The sequence below is a fragment of the Anser brachyrhynchus genome, assembly GCF_964034855.1.
Source record: "Anser brachyrhynchus genome assembly, chromosome: 14".
Classification (NCBI taxonomy): Eukaryota; Metazoa; Chordata; class Aves; order Anseriformes; family Anatidae; genus Anser; species Anser brachyrhynchus.
The window spans coordinates 1,773,375-1,789,967 of NC_137709.1; the positions used below are offsets into that span (position 1 = coordinate 1,773,375).

Below are 16,593 nucleotides of genomic sequence, written 5' to 3' on the forward strand. Positions count from 1 at the left end.
ATAATTTTAATTCATGCTTTTTTTTATGTTTTGTTTCTTTCAGTTAATCACACACAGACTTTCAGGCCAAGAGTGGACTTGGTGCTTTCATGTGTTAAGTTGCTTGAGTTCCCCACCTTGTGACCCTTCTCATAACATTGTGTGCGTGGACCAAAGTGAAAGAGAAAATGAGCATCTCCGGTGGTTGCAGTGTAACGACTTGCTGTTATCTGTGCAGAGTTATCAGTAGGTTTAAGGAAGTAACTTTGCCATGTAAATTTTTTAAACAAAGACGACTAATCCCTGAAGCAAGGTGTTTGGTTCTAAACCTAGCGACTGAGCAGCCATGCATAAAATGACCGTAACTGTGTGTCTGAACTCAGCTTACCCAGCAGCTAAGTACTTGCTTTCTAGAGTTTTGATTTTTTGTGTTGGCTAAGGTGACTGCTTGAGCCCTTCCTCCCTCATACACCTTCCTCTGCACACGCATAGGTGTGAGAAGTGGTATGAAGAGTGCTGAAACGTTTATTTTTCTAACAAAATCTGGATTTGAGTCCGTTTAGAATGGGCGAGAAACCCAGCACTCAGAATTTCTGCCCTGGGAATCTTAGTCCAAGTACCAACCCGTAATCCCATAATTATATATTTTAATTCTGAATTTCTCTAAATATTTTCTTCATTTATAATATATATATATAGAGAGAGAGAGAGAGAGTGGTTAATAAAACTCATGGGACAATGTTTTGAATTTTCTTTACTGCTAAAGTAGAACTTTTATATAGAAAGGTTTTTCTTAAGGTGGTTGTTGTATGATGTGGAACTACAGGCTTTGTGCAGCTTTTCACTTGTCATTTACCAGCACATTTTACCATTGTATAAAAAAACTAAGCAGTCATCTTTCCTTTTAGGTCGTTTTTAAAAAAAAAAAAGCCATAGACATGTGCCTGATCAGGAGAATCCCCTGATCATGACCTATGCACCGTATTTATGCTGATAACCTCCCTTCCTCCTAGAGGTGCTTCCTTTTACCCCCCTCTCATGCATAGAAATCCCAGCCTTGTTTTCCTGGGTAACTGAGCTTAGAGGAATAATTCAGATCAATATTATTTTTTTCCACTCAAACCACTTTGTAATAAAGCAGGACAATAACTGAATAGAGACTGACTAGCTCTGTTGTCATGGAAAAATAGTTGGACCCAATTCCATCAGACAACAGACGAAAAGAAAACAAATATTTTATATTAGCCCCCACGTAGCATCTTTAGAGTTTATAAAACACTGGCTGGCTAAGTGTTAGTTGTGAGTGTGTGCATTTTTTGGTTATTAACGGTAAAGGATTCCTCTTATTATTATTTTCTTAAAGACTTGTCTGTAAGCTAAGCGGTTAGCAAATTCCTTACCTGCCTTGCAGGTGGAGGGGCATGGCCTCGCAGCTGGGCCTTTGCAGGTCTGTTGGAAGGCAGCATCTTGCCGGCTCGTAAGATGAGGTTCTTTAGCTTCTTTATCCCATTAAAGCAGCTTTTTTTTTCCCTAAATACATGCTCAGGTATTAAAAGTTTTCACATGGACATTGGCCTCTTCCATGGATGTCCTGAAAATGACGCCAGCGTTACTTGATGCTTGTGTGAAAGAACCTCCCGAAAACTTCACAGGTACCTTTGGGAACAGGCCTTCAAAGAGGAGAAATTGCGCGCACTTATTAGGAGTCTGCTGAAAGCTGAATGTGTAATTGTTAAGGCTGTGCCTCTGAGTTAGATATATTTTAAAGAGTAACTTTGAAATGTTGAGAGGGCTAACGGGCCTTTCTCTAAGGGAAGCGTGCGAGGGACGCAACCCGTTGTTACATCCAGGAAGACAATTCTAGCTGACGATTGACTGAAATCCAACCATGTAGCAAATTAGGGGCATGATTTTGATTTTTACTGACGAGAGAAACTCTGGTGCACTAATTGCCTGAGTAAGCAGGGCTGGTTGGTTAACTGATTTGCTTCTCGAGGCCGATGCTACCGAAGGCTGGAATAAAGCTCCAACTGACACTAGTGCATATGCAAACAGCTGCCTCACCATTGCTTGTCCAGTCGATATTTTTGTCCTGATCTCATGCTGCAGCCAACAAGATCTATGCAAATGACTTCTTTCTGCCCTGGCTCAACAGAGATCAATTCTTTTTTCCTAGAATAACAGATAAGAATAATGATGATAGCAATAAAAGAGTATAAACCTTCAAACCCATGGGCATTGTGGAGAAATTCCCAGGTTTTTCTGAAGAAGACATTCAGAATGTATGTAACAATATTTTAATGATGATTATTATTATTATATATACGTTGACTTTCCTTTGGGCTGGACGTACCTATTTCTTGTAGTTATTTGTCGACCTCAACTTCATCAGGGTCAATCAACTCTTCAGAGCAATCAACATCAAAATCTTCCCAACAGAACTCAGTTTTTATTCTCTAGTACTTGATTCTTCCTTCTTGACTGAGACAAGATTTACATATGTGGTATATAGGGTAGTTCTGTATCTTATTTTTATTTAATGAGCTACAAACACATTGTGATGCTAATCTCACTCCAGTCTGAAGATTTACGTCTTGTAGGCTAGAAGTGAAAGCAAAGCCTTTCAGAAGTGACTGAAGCTGTTCAGTTACACATCTTTCGGCTGTGTTATTCATTTATCTGTAACAGGTTGGTATTAATAGGAAAAATTGTCTTGTTTTTTGTCATTTAAACATTGACCATCATGTATATTGTCTGCTTTCTAATTTAAAATGTGTTTTTAGGGGCTTTAAGTTTTGCAGGCTTCGTGTCTGATTGTGGTGAGCTCCCCGCAGGGTGCAGAAGGGGTGTTTAGCTCAGAGCAAGTATGAAGAGCTCTGGGGATGTGCCTGTGCGGGTTTAGCATGCTTCTGACGTGCTGCATCCGTTTGCTTTGTCATTCTGAATGTGTTGGGTTTTTTTTGACTTTCAGTTCTTTCCACTCACTTTGTACTTTTTTTTCTTTTATTAAATCTCACATGTATTTTGAGTTTTTGTGGTGTCATTTATTTAGCAGTGGATTTCCTGTGTTACCTAGATGAAGTAACAATGCATAATGTTGCAAAGCTTACCCAGATCACAGTGTATCTTCTGAATATTGGGAACACTCAAAAATAAAATTAACTTCTACATCATACGAAATGCAGAAAAGGACATCTGTAATTTGTGGAGAGATTCTAAGGCATTAATCCAAACTCCATCGCTGTTCAGGCAAAAGCTGCCTTTAAGCTTGTTAGTGCTTCTCCTTTGTGGGATCTTGTGACCGAGAGGGGAGAATTAGCAGCAGTTTCGCTGCTGTAACGATGCCCAAACAGGTGATTTAAGGATAGGGCGAAAAGGGAGCAGAAATGGACAGTGGCAGTGTCTGAGTGGTACTTCCTCTTCATATAAACCAGAACGGTACGCTTTTCCTGGAAAAACGCATCTTACCACGTTATTTTGGCCACATCATGGCCAAAAAAGTGTACAGCTTCACTTCAGGTTTCTCTTTTCAGGGGCTGCTGCTGATGAAATTCTTGCTTAAAGCTCTGTTCTTGGTGTCAGCTCTGCGGGGCGCTGCTGCCCGTGAAGCTGTGTTCAGTTAACTGGGTGTCTCTGGGTTTTGTTTGCTACTGGACTGAGATCAGTGCTGCACCTGGGACAAAAACAAAAAGCAGAGCTTGGCTGGTGCACGGTGTTGCTGAGGCGGTGCTTCTGACCGAAGCTTTCTCTGCACCCCTGATTTCAGGAACAAAACCAAGTCGGTGGTACTGGCTGCTTCTGAAATCTCTGTAGAAACGTGACTACGTACCGTGCTGTTGCTGCAGGAACTGGTTCGTGTAAGAGACCTGTGCTTTTTGCATTTAACACGCAGCTTGCTTAAAGGGCAGCGGGCAGCCTGGTCCCTCTGTGCGCAGCCTGTTTGCATCCCACCGTTGTATAGGGCCGGGCTGGTCACGCCAGCACCAGGCCCCACGCTGCCAGGCCCTGTGCTTGCACCCGCAGGGCGCTGACCAGGAGAGAAGCCGGGGCCGCGTTAGGGTCGTGTCACTTGGGCCTCGTAAGCCCTTGAGGGATGAGCCTGAAAATGGGACTTTGCAGCTGATGCCAACCGGTTTGTATGAAACGTTTCACAAACTCACCCATCCCAGTACTTTTTAAAGCCAAATCTTCTAGGAGGCCAGAGAAGAAGTGCATAGGGTGACGTACGTAGGTGAGTATTTTTCCATGGGAGCGAGGTTAAGATTGCACAAATATTGCTGAATGAACAAAGCCCCTAAAGATGCTCGCAAGGCCATGAGAAATGTGAAATATTGTTTTTTATATAGAAACAATCCTGCAGTGAGGTAGGTACCGCTCAAGTTTTACAGTTTCAGAGCTGAAGCCCGGTGACCGAGGCCCCGGGCCATGCCCGTGCATTCAGGAAGCAGCCCCAAACCCGGCCTCGTTCCCTCGTCTCGTTTCCTTGGCTGTTGGGTGAGGAGAGCTGTGGGGCTGTGAGGGCTGGAACCTGGGAGCACGGGCGCGGGACGGGCAGGCCGAGGTGCCTGCGGTCCTGGCCTGGCCGGAGCAGGCCGGGGACAGCGCACAGCCCCTTCCTGCCCCACGCCCTGCAGCACGGGGTGTCTCAAACGCTGTGTCAGCAGTCTGCCCTCGTTAAAATTTCAAACCAGTCCCAACCGCAGTCCAGGCAGCCACGAAAGCTTCTCCAAGTTGTGATGGTTTCAGTCCCAAAGTCTCCCCCTGTGTACCCGGCCCTGCACGCTCCCGGGCGGCCTGCGTTACGTTTGCACTTTGACCTTTCGTGCTGTCTCTTCCTCCTGTAAATAACTGAAACTTAAACATTGATTCTCTTTTGTTCTTTCTGTAGCTTTTTTAGTCTTCCCAGCGCATGCTCCATAACAACAGGAAGACATGTTAATTAGAAGATTTATTAAGGCCAAAACATCTCATGCAGAAGAAATTAATTGGTGCTTTCACCTTTAAGCTTGCCATATATTGCACAGAAGAGATTACATAGCAAGGACTAAGATGCACTGTATCGTTTGATTGGGAAAAGTTTGCTTGATCAGGTTCTTGATAAAGGCGAAATCTGAGGTACTTGCCAAAAGATAAATTGCTAATTAAGGCTGATGCATGGCTTGCACTGAAACCAAAACACTAATTTCGGGGTGAGAGCCTGGACGAGGCACTTAACACTGTGACTAAACTTCCCAAGGGAAGGGGAACGAAGTCGGGTTAGTGTGAGACAAGTTTTCAGCTTGCTGCTGGAGCTGCCGCTGTAATGGGATTTTCATTTGTTCCTCTCCTTGGTCTGGTTTTGGGCTGTAACCTGAGAACCTCCTAACGCCCTTAGCGCTTCAGCTGGACTCTGGCGTTTCTTAGCAATAACTCTTCCGTGTAGCTTTTTTTCTGTAGACTTACAGGCCTTACAACCTAAATCCCCAAGCCTCAATTTGTTTAGTTTTCTTAGGGCTGTAACCCGCGTGCCTCACAATTAACCCCCCTCCCAAAGCTCCCTGCGCACTCGCCCTTACTTCTTCGGTTACCGGCGCTCCTGCCTGGCCAGCCCGGACTCCTGCAGTTCCTCCTGGGATGTGCTGGGTAAGAACAGAACCGTTCTGAAGGACAACTAAATGTAGTTTGTTAATGGAGGGGAAACGGTTTAAAGCTGGAGTCTCGGCATTCCAGGCTTTATGTTCTGCGTTTATAGCAGACCGACTTCCCCTTGCATAAATAACTTGTTTAAAAAAAGGAAGAAAAAAAAAAAAAGCTCGATGTTTGTGTCCCAGGCTAACTTCTCAAAGGAACAGGGCAAGGCCCTAGTTTACCTTCATTTTAAACAAACTTGTAAATGAATCTCAGGAATGACCTGCTTGTACCAAAGTTGGGTTTAATAAAAATAGAACTGACATGTTTAACAAACATCTGTTAAACGCGTTTTGTACGCTAATTATATTCACTGGAAGAACACAGTGCTTTGTCCAAATTCATAATCCTCGCTGCCATTCCAGCTTCCCTCTGTTAACCCTCTTGTCCCACGTGTGTGCTGGATGCACCCGTACGCCCAGGCCCTGTGCCACGGCTGGAGGTAACGCCCGGGCTCATGTGGTGTGCGGCGGGTGAGGAAGGCCACAAGTTGTAAATGTTTGATGAAGGAAACGTTCATTTAGAACGTCACTGAATTCTGAAAGGAAAATCATCAAAGCCTGCTGTTAGGCACACTCGAAATCTTCAGCTGCTCCCCTGATCTGCACCATGAAAGTTTTTGTGTTGCTTTTTTTTTTTTTCATTTTAATTTTTTCCAAAAAAATTTTTTTCAAACCTGCAGCAGAGAAAGGCCGTCCCTCCATGCACCGTCCCTGCTGTGTGCGGCTCCTCTGAGGGCGAGGAAAGGCGCTTGTGCCCGGCACGGGTGGGAAGGAGCCAGCACGGCGCCGTGTCCGCCTCCCCCTGGGAGCTGCTGGGGCCTCCGCAGTCGTAGCGAGGTTGCTTTAGGTTCATTTTCTCCCTGGTGGTGATCGTTGCAGGGTGACGGTAGGTGAGGGGATGAGATCCTCCCGTTGCTCGCTGTGTTTCCAAACCACAGAGCCCAGGCAGGCAGCTGGGCTGTGTTTGCACCCCAGGGAGGGGGAGAAAACAGCCCTTCTACCGGGTCAAGGGAATTCACCTTAAGAGCTCTTTGGAAGTGCTCTGTAAATGTTCTCTGGAGTTTTACAGGGACCGAGTATTCCCCAAACAAACCTCACAAAACCGGCCCTCAGCACGTCAGGTGCTTGCCAGCCGCTGCTGTGCTGGCTGAATCCAGCGCGTTCTGCCAGACCCTGGTGCGCGGCAGAATGAGTGCGGGGCCGAGGGGTGAGCTCAGCTGCAGGTGGCACGAGCTTGAGGGAGGAAACGACCTGTGTTTGTAACGTGCATGCAACCCGTAATGCGTGCAGACAGGCACTGAAACAGGAGATAGTCATCGTCTGTGAAGCTTGGCCGGACAAAATGATTGTTCTGTTCTGGCTCTCAGCTGGGGGCGTGCTGCGTTGGTCCTGTTACGGTAACTCGTCTGGAGAGTCAGTGAAAGGCCATAAACAGCCTCGGACCTGGTTCTCCCAGTAAGAAGGGCAAATGCTATCGTTCCGTTAAAAGAACGGTCCTGTTTGCAGCTGCAGCTTGTTCCCGGAGTTTGCAGGCTGTTCCCTAAGTTCAGTTCTGAACAGTGACAGCAACGCGAAGGTAAGAGGCACGGGGAGCTGAAAAGCGACGCTTGCGGCCTGCTGGGGCCAGGCCCCGCGAGTGAGTTCCTTTATGCGAACTCAGCACTGGGAGAAGCGTGGGCAGGACCTGTGCTACCAGAGAGAAGCAGCGTGCAGGGGAGCAGGCAGCCTCCAGATGCGGTTCCCATTCCAGTTTGTCGTCCTGCACCCCGACTGGGAGCACAGGACTGTGCCGGGCCTCTCAGCACGGACTTCACCTTTTAGATTTAGCTCCCCGTTAACGTGCGCTCTTGACTGTGGCTCAGATTGCACTGCGGGGGTTTTGAAAAGCAGGCCTGTTGGTTTGTAACGTCTTACCCAGCATACGGGCAAGAAGCTACGTATATAGGCTCAAAGCTGGGGTGAAAAACATTCCATAGGAGCTGTTGTGGTATGGAGGCATTAATTACTGCGTGCAGAATTTTTCTGCTAACATTTCCATTGGTTAACGCAGCTGGCGAAGATGCTTGAGATACGGTAGGAAAAGGGGTGGGAGGAAAAGCAGAACTAGACACGAGAACTAGACGCGCACCCCAGCTTCCTGCAGGGGCTGCTGTGGGCATTGCCTTGTTGCTGGCCTCTTCGTGGAGCACACTGAGAACGTGCAGACTGAGATTATATTTTATTTAAAGTAAACTACAAAAGACAACTTGCCTCCTTCAGAAAGTCGGGCAGTCAAGTCACAGTTTGATAGAAAAGGAAGGTGCCACACTGGGGGAGGAAAGAGCCCTACCACAAAGAGAGAACCTTCCCTGTGGGACGTAGGTAGGATTAATAAATAACGCATCGCAAGCACGCCACTGCCCAGCTCCCGGCTGCAGGACACCTTGTAAACGTGTCAGCTGTGGGGAGGAGTGCTGAGCCCTGCTCCTGGGGCATCCCCTGGCGCGGCGCTGGGCTCCCCCCGCAGCACAGCACTCAGCGTGGGGTAGCTTTGACTTGCCTCGTGGGAACACCTTTGCTTTCAGTGCTGGTTCGAATCCCGTCTGCTCGCGTGTCTCTTGCGCCAAATCTGTGATAGACGTTTCCTTCTGGAACGCTTGGGCACTGCTTTCTTTGCAGTTTCAAAAGAAAAGCTCGACTTTCTCCCTGCACAAATACGATTCTTTCCTCAGGACCAGCTCTGGCAAAATCTAAATGTTAAGACTTTGGAAAGCTTGATCTGTTATCAGAGCTGCTCAGGACGTCACTCCTGCAAAGCTCGCAGTTCGGGACTTTCTCTCCTACCAGGTAAGAAGATGAGCCAAGGAAGGAAGGCCACAAAATTTCTTCCTGCACTGGTGAGCGCTGCTGCCAAGCAGCGTAAGGATTTCCTTGCTCCTTTCTTATCCCTACTCCCTGTTCATTTATCCACTATCACTGAGACACCTGCTCAGCACGTGGCCTGTGCTGGGCTCCATGAAAGCCTTTCCTGTTCTGTGACAGACGTACAGGTACGGTATTGTTACTCATACAGTACTGTCTGGATTATAACTTCTAACTAGTACAACGAGCACCTGAAAATGCTGGCCTGTTGTGTAAAACACGTTAAAAAAAAAGTGTATTTTGAAAAAACGTGTAAGGCCATTTTTAAAAGTGCAAGAGAAGCTTAAACTGACCTTTGTAGATTGTAAAACTGCTTTGCTATAGAGATTAACAGTTAACAAAAACTACTCTGGTAGTGGTAAGGAATTAGTTGAGGGCATTTTCCATTGTCCAGCTTGGTAGGACAGGAAAAAAACCCAGCCTGGATGGCACAGGCTGGGCAGTGCTGTCTGCGGCCAAGAAGTGATCTCCCACAGCTCCCGGGAACTTGGAGGGGGCCCTTAACGGCTCACCCAGGAAGGAGCACGGACCTCAAAACCCTTGGATCCAGGGTAAGGACTTAACAAAAACTGAATGGTTTGGCTCACGGCCTTGTCACTATTAAATCAAAACCTTGGTCCTACCTGAGGACTGCTCTTACAGAGCCAGCAGTGGGAGCTCCCCTTCCTTGAAAGCAGCTCCTGTTTCGCTCTGCCATGGGGCAAGTCACATTAGCTCCAATAAGAGAACGATGGAGTGTGCTGGATGACATAAACGTTTCATCTCTCGCACTCAATCATAGCAATCTGAAAAAATAAACTGAGGCATGTGGTGCTCTCTGGCGCAGCTCATAGCCTTCTGCCAAGCTGATCCCTGAGTTGTGGGATTGTGACCGATCCCTCCCCAGCTTTCTGTATTTACAGGATGTTAAAAATGAGGGGTAGCAAACACTGCTAGAAAACGCATAAGTAGGAAAATAACACCATTTTGTCGTTATCCTCTGAAAGACACAGCAGCGCTCTTGCTCTGTTGTGTCTGTTGGTCTGTTTGCTGGGACCTACTGGTCCCACAGGCGCTGCTTCCAAGGCAGGGTGGTCTCCACTAGTCCCTTTCAGGTGCTTGTAAGGGAGGACAGGGGGAGCTGCCTTCTCCAGGCCTCAGCTGAGGGCAGAAGCCGCCCACGTGTCCCCTCCCACCGTCCACGCCCCCATCCTCACTGTACAGGTGGCTGAATCCATCGTAGTATTCATCTGTCTCCATGGCGTCGTCAGGAATTTGGGCTGGAGTAGACGTGAAAGGTGCTGAAACCGGCTGGCTTACGGCCGCCCTCGACCTCGCTTGCTGGGAATGTTTCAATCCGGAAGGGTAAGGGCAGGCTAACCTTGCCTCGGGATGGCCCTGGATGGCCTGAGTGACGGGATAAAAAATATAAATGGCGTTGGATGGCTGCAAACGCATTAGCTCTCGATCCACGAACTCTTTGCAGTGAATGAATTCAGTACTGGTAACCTGTAAAGAAAGAAATTTTTTTGGTAAGTTCATCATAAATTATTTTCTAGTCTGGTCTCTGTTCCTGTGACTGTAATTAGGGGGAGGGCAGGGACAGGCTGTATCGGACACCTCAACAGATGCATATCAGCAATATGCATACTGACCCTGATGCAAAACGTTCAATCAGGAGCTCCTGAACCACTACACAAAAGGTGGGTGAGTGCTCCCTCTCCTTTTAGGAGGCTGTGACGTCCAGCAGGGACAGCAGGCGGCTACTTATTTCAAAGTCAAAGTCACAAAATGAGTTGATGGTAAGCTGCTGACCTGGGACATTTGCCTTCTAAACCTATGCTCTTAAAAAGCACATGTTTTATGAAGCTGGAGAAAAGTTTCAAAAAAAAAAAACAGAGCTTGCCTTTTGTATGTATCGTTGGAAGCTAAATTGATTAGATTTTAAAAGCAAGGTAACTGCTTTTAGAAGTTCTCACCATCTTCAGTGGGCAGCTGGGGACACAGCGCGTGGGCAGCTTTGTAGGTGCTTTCGGCCACTTCCAGGATGGGAGAATCTCCTTGGTCAGGGGGCAGGGAGCTATCTGGGGCCAAGCTCTTTTGGAGACCTCCTTTCTCTGCCAAAGGGAAGGCCCCAGCCCTTAACAGTTTCATTCCTCCTTCTGTTAGCACTAGCAAAGCCAGAACACGGACACAGGCTTCTCAGAAATCTGCTGAAGTGCAATGTGGATCGTAAATACACGTGCACTTTATTTATTTATTGGTGTCCCGGCCTCGAGATTTGCAACCAAAGGCCATTTTGATTCCTACCTGTGCTTTTTTTAGCAGATCAGTAATAACAGGAAACCAATCAGGAGTCAGCCTCTCCAGCTCTAAGGTGATGATCACCAAGGCCAATGTGGAGCCCTTAAACTGCACTAGTTGGTGGCACGCCATACAGTGCTGTAGCTGTTTGGTCAAGAATGCAACGTGGCGGGAAGGATTCGTCTGAGGCTGCCCATTTAGTAGATGGGGCCAGTTGGACATCACCATGGCATGGAACTGGAGAGAAGAAAATATATATATATATATTTAAAAAAAAAAAGCAGAGGTCAGTGAACTTTGTATGTTTTCGTATGTTATCAACCAGACGTACAGACTAATTTCATCTCGTATCAGGAATCCAAGAGGGTTTCCCCCCATCCCCACCCTTTTTTTTTTTTGTGTTTTGTGTTTGTACTTGCCAACCACTGAACTGTTTTTGAGCTTATAATGAATGTAAAAGGTCTGTGTTTCCTAACAATTTCTGAAGTTTCTATGTTATCCAGATTGCTATCGTGGAGATTCAGTTCAGACCAGCAGATATGAGTAGAGTAAAACCAATAACAATGTACTCTGAATTTAGTGAGGAAACAAGCACCTAAGAAAGGCAGTTTTTACAATCAGCAGCCTAAGATGGCTTAATATTTGCACATAACCTTATAAAAGGGATCCAGGATGTTTGTATGACATGATTTTTGCCTTACCTAGCACATGATCGTTTCTTGAAGACAAAGTTTAATTGTTTCTATCAAATATTTAGTAACTGCAGTGTGAACTAAGTGCCAGATTGGAGTGGTCTAATTGCATAAAACAAGGGTGAATTATCAGTGGAATGAAAAGGAAAATGGTTTAAGAAAAACCTGTGTGTGAAATGTAGCAAAACTGACAGCTTTCTATGTACAGTATTAATAGAACGGAAATAGTTAGAAATATTTTTGCAGTGTGTATTTAAAAAAAATAAAAATGGCGTATAGTTGTGCAGTATGAGAATCTTTTTAATGTCCATTTTAGTTGTCCTTTAAAGATGGGAGTAAATTTTTTGAGCAAAATGAAAGGTTTTAAATAGCAGTTAATTTAAAAAGAAAATAATAAAAATCACTGTAGCATTCGTCAAAAGGCTTGCAGATAGCTAAGAGCTGGCAGTTTGCAAAGCATCGGGGGAAGGATGTGTGGGTGTGTATGTGCGTGCATACATGTTTTCTAGTATTATTTGATAAGCTGTTTCTTTAAACAAGAAAAAATTGCAAAACTTAGTGCTTACAATGTTTAAGAAATCCATTGGTGTTGCTGTGTAAAGATCCCAGTGAAGCTTATCTAGTATAATTCTTTCCATTCTCAAGATCTCAGCTGGAGAGCGTTTACAACCACTCTGCACTGCGAGCATCTTCACCGATGGTATTACCTGTAAAAAAAATAAAAATAAAGAAGCCACCTTCCTACACAGCGCTGTGTGCATTTCTGTGTGTTATGAAGGGCTCTAACAACTCTGCACCCATCCCAAAGTGCTACGCAGCCCGCTCGTTCAGGAGAGCACTCTCCTTAGGTAGCTCACAATGAATGAGGACTGGCCTGTACTCACCACAGGGCAGCCGGCTCCAACCCCAGGCCTACAGCACGAACGATGCTGTGAGCCTCCCGGGGCACTGTGAGCCTCCTGAAGGCTGCATCAGTGATGCACGTTCCCTGCTACCAGTCTCATTAGCTTTGCTCCCCTGACAAGCTAGGAGGAGGCTTCCTGTTTTACAGAGCCTTTTGTAGTTGTCTTGTTTCCTGTGGTCATTGACTCAGCTTCTCCTTTTTAGCTGAGGGGAAAAGAATAACCTCGCCATGATACATCTTAAAAAGGCTACGATGAGCATCTCGCTACAGCAGAGGAATTTGAAGCGAAGCGCGTCTGACTCCAATGCCTTGTTTTTCTGTTCTTTTTCGAAACAGAATGAAGGAAAGAGGAGAAATACACTCTGCAATGCTTTTCACGGTCTGTTTGGCTCATGTTCGTAAATGTCTGAAGAAGCCTATCAGTGCGTTTCTGCCATGAGAGTTTAGCTAGATGCACTGGATGATTATCCCTTGTATCTCACGCTTCCATGGGCATTTGCTGATTTTACATGCCCACCTTGAGGTGCAGACCTGAATCATTTCCTCACCAAGTTCAGTAACTAGTTTTGACTCCAAGCAAACTCATCCATTTTAAACTTCCTCTGAAGAACCTCTGCTTTGTCTTGCCTACCATAGCCTCCCAGGACCTACCACAGGAGAATTAGAGCACTTTGATGTCATGCACACAGAGCTGTGCATGTATGTCTTGACTGTCCCCCTAGACTAAGTTTTACTGCGAGCTGTGGATTCCGATGAGAAGAGAGGTTTAAGTGCAGGAGGGAAATGCATCCATTACATAAGCAAATACAAGCCCTTCATCCATAAAGGTCACAACTCTTCCACGCACTGGTGAAAAAGGACTGAAAATGTTACTGCCACCCCTTAAGGCCTACTTAGGGTAAACAAACTCAGACTTCCTCGTTATGTCCAAGTCGTCAAAAGACCTGGAAACACAAATAACTTGAACAAAAGAGATGAGTTTAGAGTATTTGAAATTATAAACATACAGACCTCATCTTCTTCATTAGTTTTTGCTGCAAGGACAAGGCAGGAAATTGCTATGCACTGCAGATATTTTAATTGGGCCTGAAGGGAGAAAAAGAAAACACTGGGTAAAGAAGATAACAGTCTTGGGAGAAATAATTGTCATTCAACTACAGACGCACAAGTTTCAAATTTTCATTTAAGTTACAGCTGTTTCTGAATTAGTTCAGCTGCAGTAAGATTCATTTGAAGCCAAAAATAGATCAAGGAAATCCAAAGTGAAACAAAATAAATCCTCTTGGTGGTGCAATTTTTATTCACGTCTCCCACGGTTTTAGATGACACTATGCAACAGTGTTTACAATGCACTGCCCCTCCTCTTCTTAACAAAGACATTAATATGCTTTTGTCAAGTGCCAGTATAGATCTGACCAGAATTAAGAGCTGCAGCGGTCAGTTCACCTCCTAACTTTACTGTTGCTTGAACTGTGGAAAAAGTTGGCCCCACGGCTTGGTTAAAAGTAGTGATTTCAAAACTAACACGCTAAAAGTGATAATGCGAATGTTTTCTGTTTAGCAGAGACAACCACTGATACATGAGTTCTTTGTACTTACGGCAGCATTTGGACTGCAGGTCACACAATCTTCCGCTGAGGACTGTGAATCAGCAGAACCTCGGCAAACACTTGAGTTTGTACGTGTGCCTAAAACATCCCCCCGTGAAGACCCTGACTGCTCCCTAAATCTGCTGCCAAGCGCAGTACCTGCTTTACGTATAAGCTGATTACATACTCCTTACACCTGCAATCAGTAACCTAACCAGACAAAAAAACTGACAAATTCTCTACCTTTACCGATGCCAGTAACCGGTTAAGGATGCTGATGGCTAAGGCGAATGTTTCAGGGTAGAACTGGAACCGAGAGCTGATTTCTGCAATCCAGAGAACTGTTTTCTCGTAACATGATGGAGAGATATCCGTGCCCTGAGGGGAAGAAAAAGTCAGAAATAAAAAAGACAGTTAGTGCTTTGATGATTTTGTTAACATATCTCCAAAGGAAGACTCAAATCATTCTGAGCGCCCTAATTAACATTTCAGATGTCTCGAGGCTTGAAGTGAAGAAAGTTGCCCTCTGTGTCTGCAGAGCAAGGGAAAGGGCAAATGTTGGCGTGATTTAAAGTACTCCTCCACCTTGCCCAGCCAGCCAGGCTCTAGCTGCACTTGCAGGCACTTTGTACTGGAATTTTACTGGAGGGCTGGATGGTGCAGCACACAGCTCTCCCCTTGCACAATGCGTATGAACCTCCAAGCCCAGCTCTGATGAATAAGGTGCTGAGTGTGCTCATTATTTCCCTCTCCGGAGAACACTGAAGCCCCTGCTGCAGCACACGTTGCATTCAAACACCCTCAACGGGGAGAAAGGCATGAGTCAAGGGCAGGTTCTGATTTACTCTACCAGATTTTTTTAACAGCCCTTGAATTTGCTCAGCCTTGGGACCACAGAGGTGTGGAGAGAATACCTTCAGGGTGAGATGGTGGAAAACTGGCACTTTCCAAATCCTAGTCTCTCTGGCTAAGGCACTTTCCAGGAAGCAGGCAAGTCTCGAGCTCTCTGGAGGTCCAGGGCACTTCATAGCAACTCTTTGAGCCAGTTTCCCAGGCGGGAGCCGCTGTCAAAACCAAGAGAAGGATTATAAAGCCATGTCCCAGCTCCTTGTGATAGGAACGATTTCCTCTCAAGATGCTTGTCCAATGCTGAGACTGAGACAGGAGCAGCCCTACAACTTGTGTGTTTGCTGATAAGCAAAGAACAATCCTGGCATACATTTTCCCAGGGGGAAGCTGATGATGGGAGAAAACGTGTCAGATAGCTAAACAGTGCAGGCTCGCTTTCTGACTCTCGTGTTGTGTAAAAGCTTCCTTGAGCCATCCTGGGTCGAGCAGTGCGTGTTACTCCGTTCACTGCCGCGTACATTCAGCTCCCCATTTGCGGAGTTAAGTTGCAACCTGTTAGCTGCAGATCCCAAGTTTCTGGCAAATAGAGGCCTGTGGTTTCTACAAAAAAGCATCCGAGATGATTGTTCTTCGGAGATTTTTTATTTCCCAATTAACACTTTTTATTCCTTAAAGCAATCTAATCTTTCTTTGTTACAGCTGAAGACACGCAACAGCTTTGGGAACACCACTCTCCTGACTGTGTACGTCCTTACATACAGTAAATGTCTACGAATACTACCACCTAAAAGATAAACACTGACGATGTCTCAGCCTGAAACAGCAGTTCAGGGCCTATCTCATATTCCAGTCTTTAACAGGAAAAGAAAAAAAAAAAAGGGGGAAACAAAAAAAAAAATGTTACTAGATCTACAATTTCTGCTTTTCTTTGTAAACACAGCGGTGGGTAAGCGGCGCTTGTGGGACCTTCAAGCTATTATTCCTCAAAATAATTTCTCATTATCTCTCGAGTCCCACGAAATCCCCCGCACGGCCGCCCGAAGGGCAGCCGAGCCCGGACTCCTTCCGCGGAGAGGCGAGCCGTGACAGCTTCACCCGGAGGGAGGGGGGGGGGGGGCGCGGTGCCGAGCTCCCCCTCAGGCACCACCACGACGAGGTTAACCGAAGGCTTCCCCCTGCGAGGCGATCGCCACCCCCCCGGGAGCACCGCCGCGCCCCTCCCGCCTCTTACGGCCCCGGGGCCGGGAGCCCGGGGGGGGATCCGGGACCACCGGGGGGGGCCGAGCCCCGGGCCGGGCGCAGCGCGGTGCCCGCCCCGTCCTTACCCGCCCGGCTGGGCCGCGCCGCGGGGGGGGCTCCGTGTGCGGCGGGGCATGGGGCCGCCGGCGGGGCCCCGCCGCCCGAGCAGCTCCGCGGGGCTCCGCGGGGCTCCGCCGGGCGGGGCCGCCCCGCCCCGCCCCGCCCCGCCCTCGGGCTCGGGCTCGGGCTCGGCGGCTGCGCGCGGCCCCCGGCCGGCCCCCCACGGCCTGAGGGGGGCGCGGGGGCGGCCGCCGGGCCCCGAGGCGGGGCCGAGGCCGGAGCGGGGGCCGGGAGCAGGCCGCGCCCCGCCGCCTCGGCCCCGCGGTTGCCATGGCAACGCGCCGCCCCGCCCTTCTCATTGGCTGCGGCCCGGCACGGGCGGAGGAGAGGGGCGGGGCCATCCCCGCCTTTCCCCGGCAGCCATTGGC

At 47.3% G+C, this 16,593-nt stretch overlaps 2 protein-coding genes across 7 annotated transcripts in view; one reads left to right on the forward strand and one right to left on the reverse strand.

Annotated features, from left to right (window-relative positions):
• SEPTIN8 (septin 8) overlaps window positions 1–5,921 on the forward strand; it is a 37,520-nt gene extending 31,599 nt beyond the window's left edge. For 3 of the 5 annotated variants that reach the window (XM_080555381.1, XM_080555378.1, XM_080555379.1), the window contains one exon: window positions 4,868–5,921. In XM_080555381.1, coding sequence (XP_080411507.1) covers window positions 4,868–4,922 — 55 coding nt within the window. In that variant the 3' untranslated portion in view covers window positions 4,923–5,921. Of the gene's footprint in view, window positions 1–43; window positions 3,008–4,867 lie in introns of those variants that run through there. The other 2 variants (XM_080555380.1, XM_080555377.1) reach the window with 2 other exon arrangements.
• Window positions 5,922–7,851: 1,930 nt separating this feature from the next.
• Window positions 7,852–16,351, reverse strand: CCNI2 (cyclin I family member 2). 2 transcript variants are annotated; one of them, XM_080555382.1, is made up of 8 exons: window positions 16,192–16,351; window positions 14,932–15,081; window positions 14,261–14,395; window positions 13,440–13,514; window positions 12,091–12,231; window positions 10,839–11,069; window positions 10,508–10,645; window positions 7,852–10,037 (listed from the first exon to the last, which is right to left on the reverse strand). In XM_080555382.1, the coding sequence occupies exons 2-8, from the start codon at window positions 15,043–15,045 to the stop codon at window positions 9,630–9,632; spliced, it is 1,242 nt and encodes a 413-aa protein (XP_080411508.1). In that variant the 5' UTR covers window positions 15,046–15,081; window positions 16,192–16,351; the 3' UTR covers window positions 7,852–9,629. The 2 variants fall into 2 exon arrangements, with proteins under 2 accessions (XP_080411508.1, XP_080411509.1); XM_080555383.1 differs by lacking the exon at window positions 10,508–10,645 and having other exon boundaries at window positions 16,192–16,350.
• Window positions 16,352–16,593: the final 242 nt, after the last annotated feature.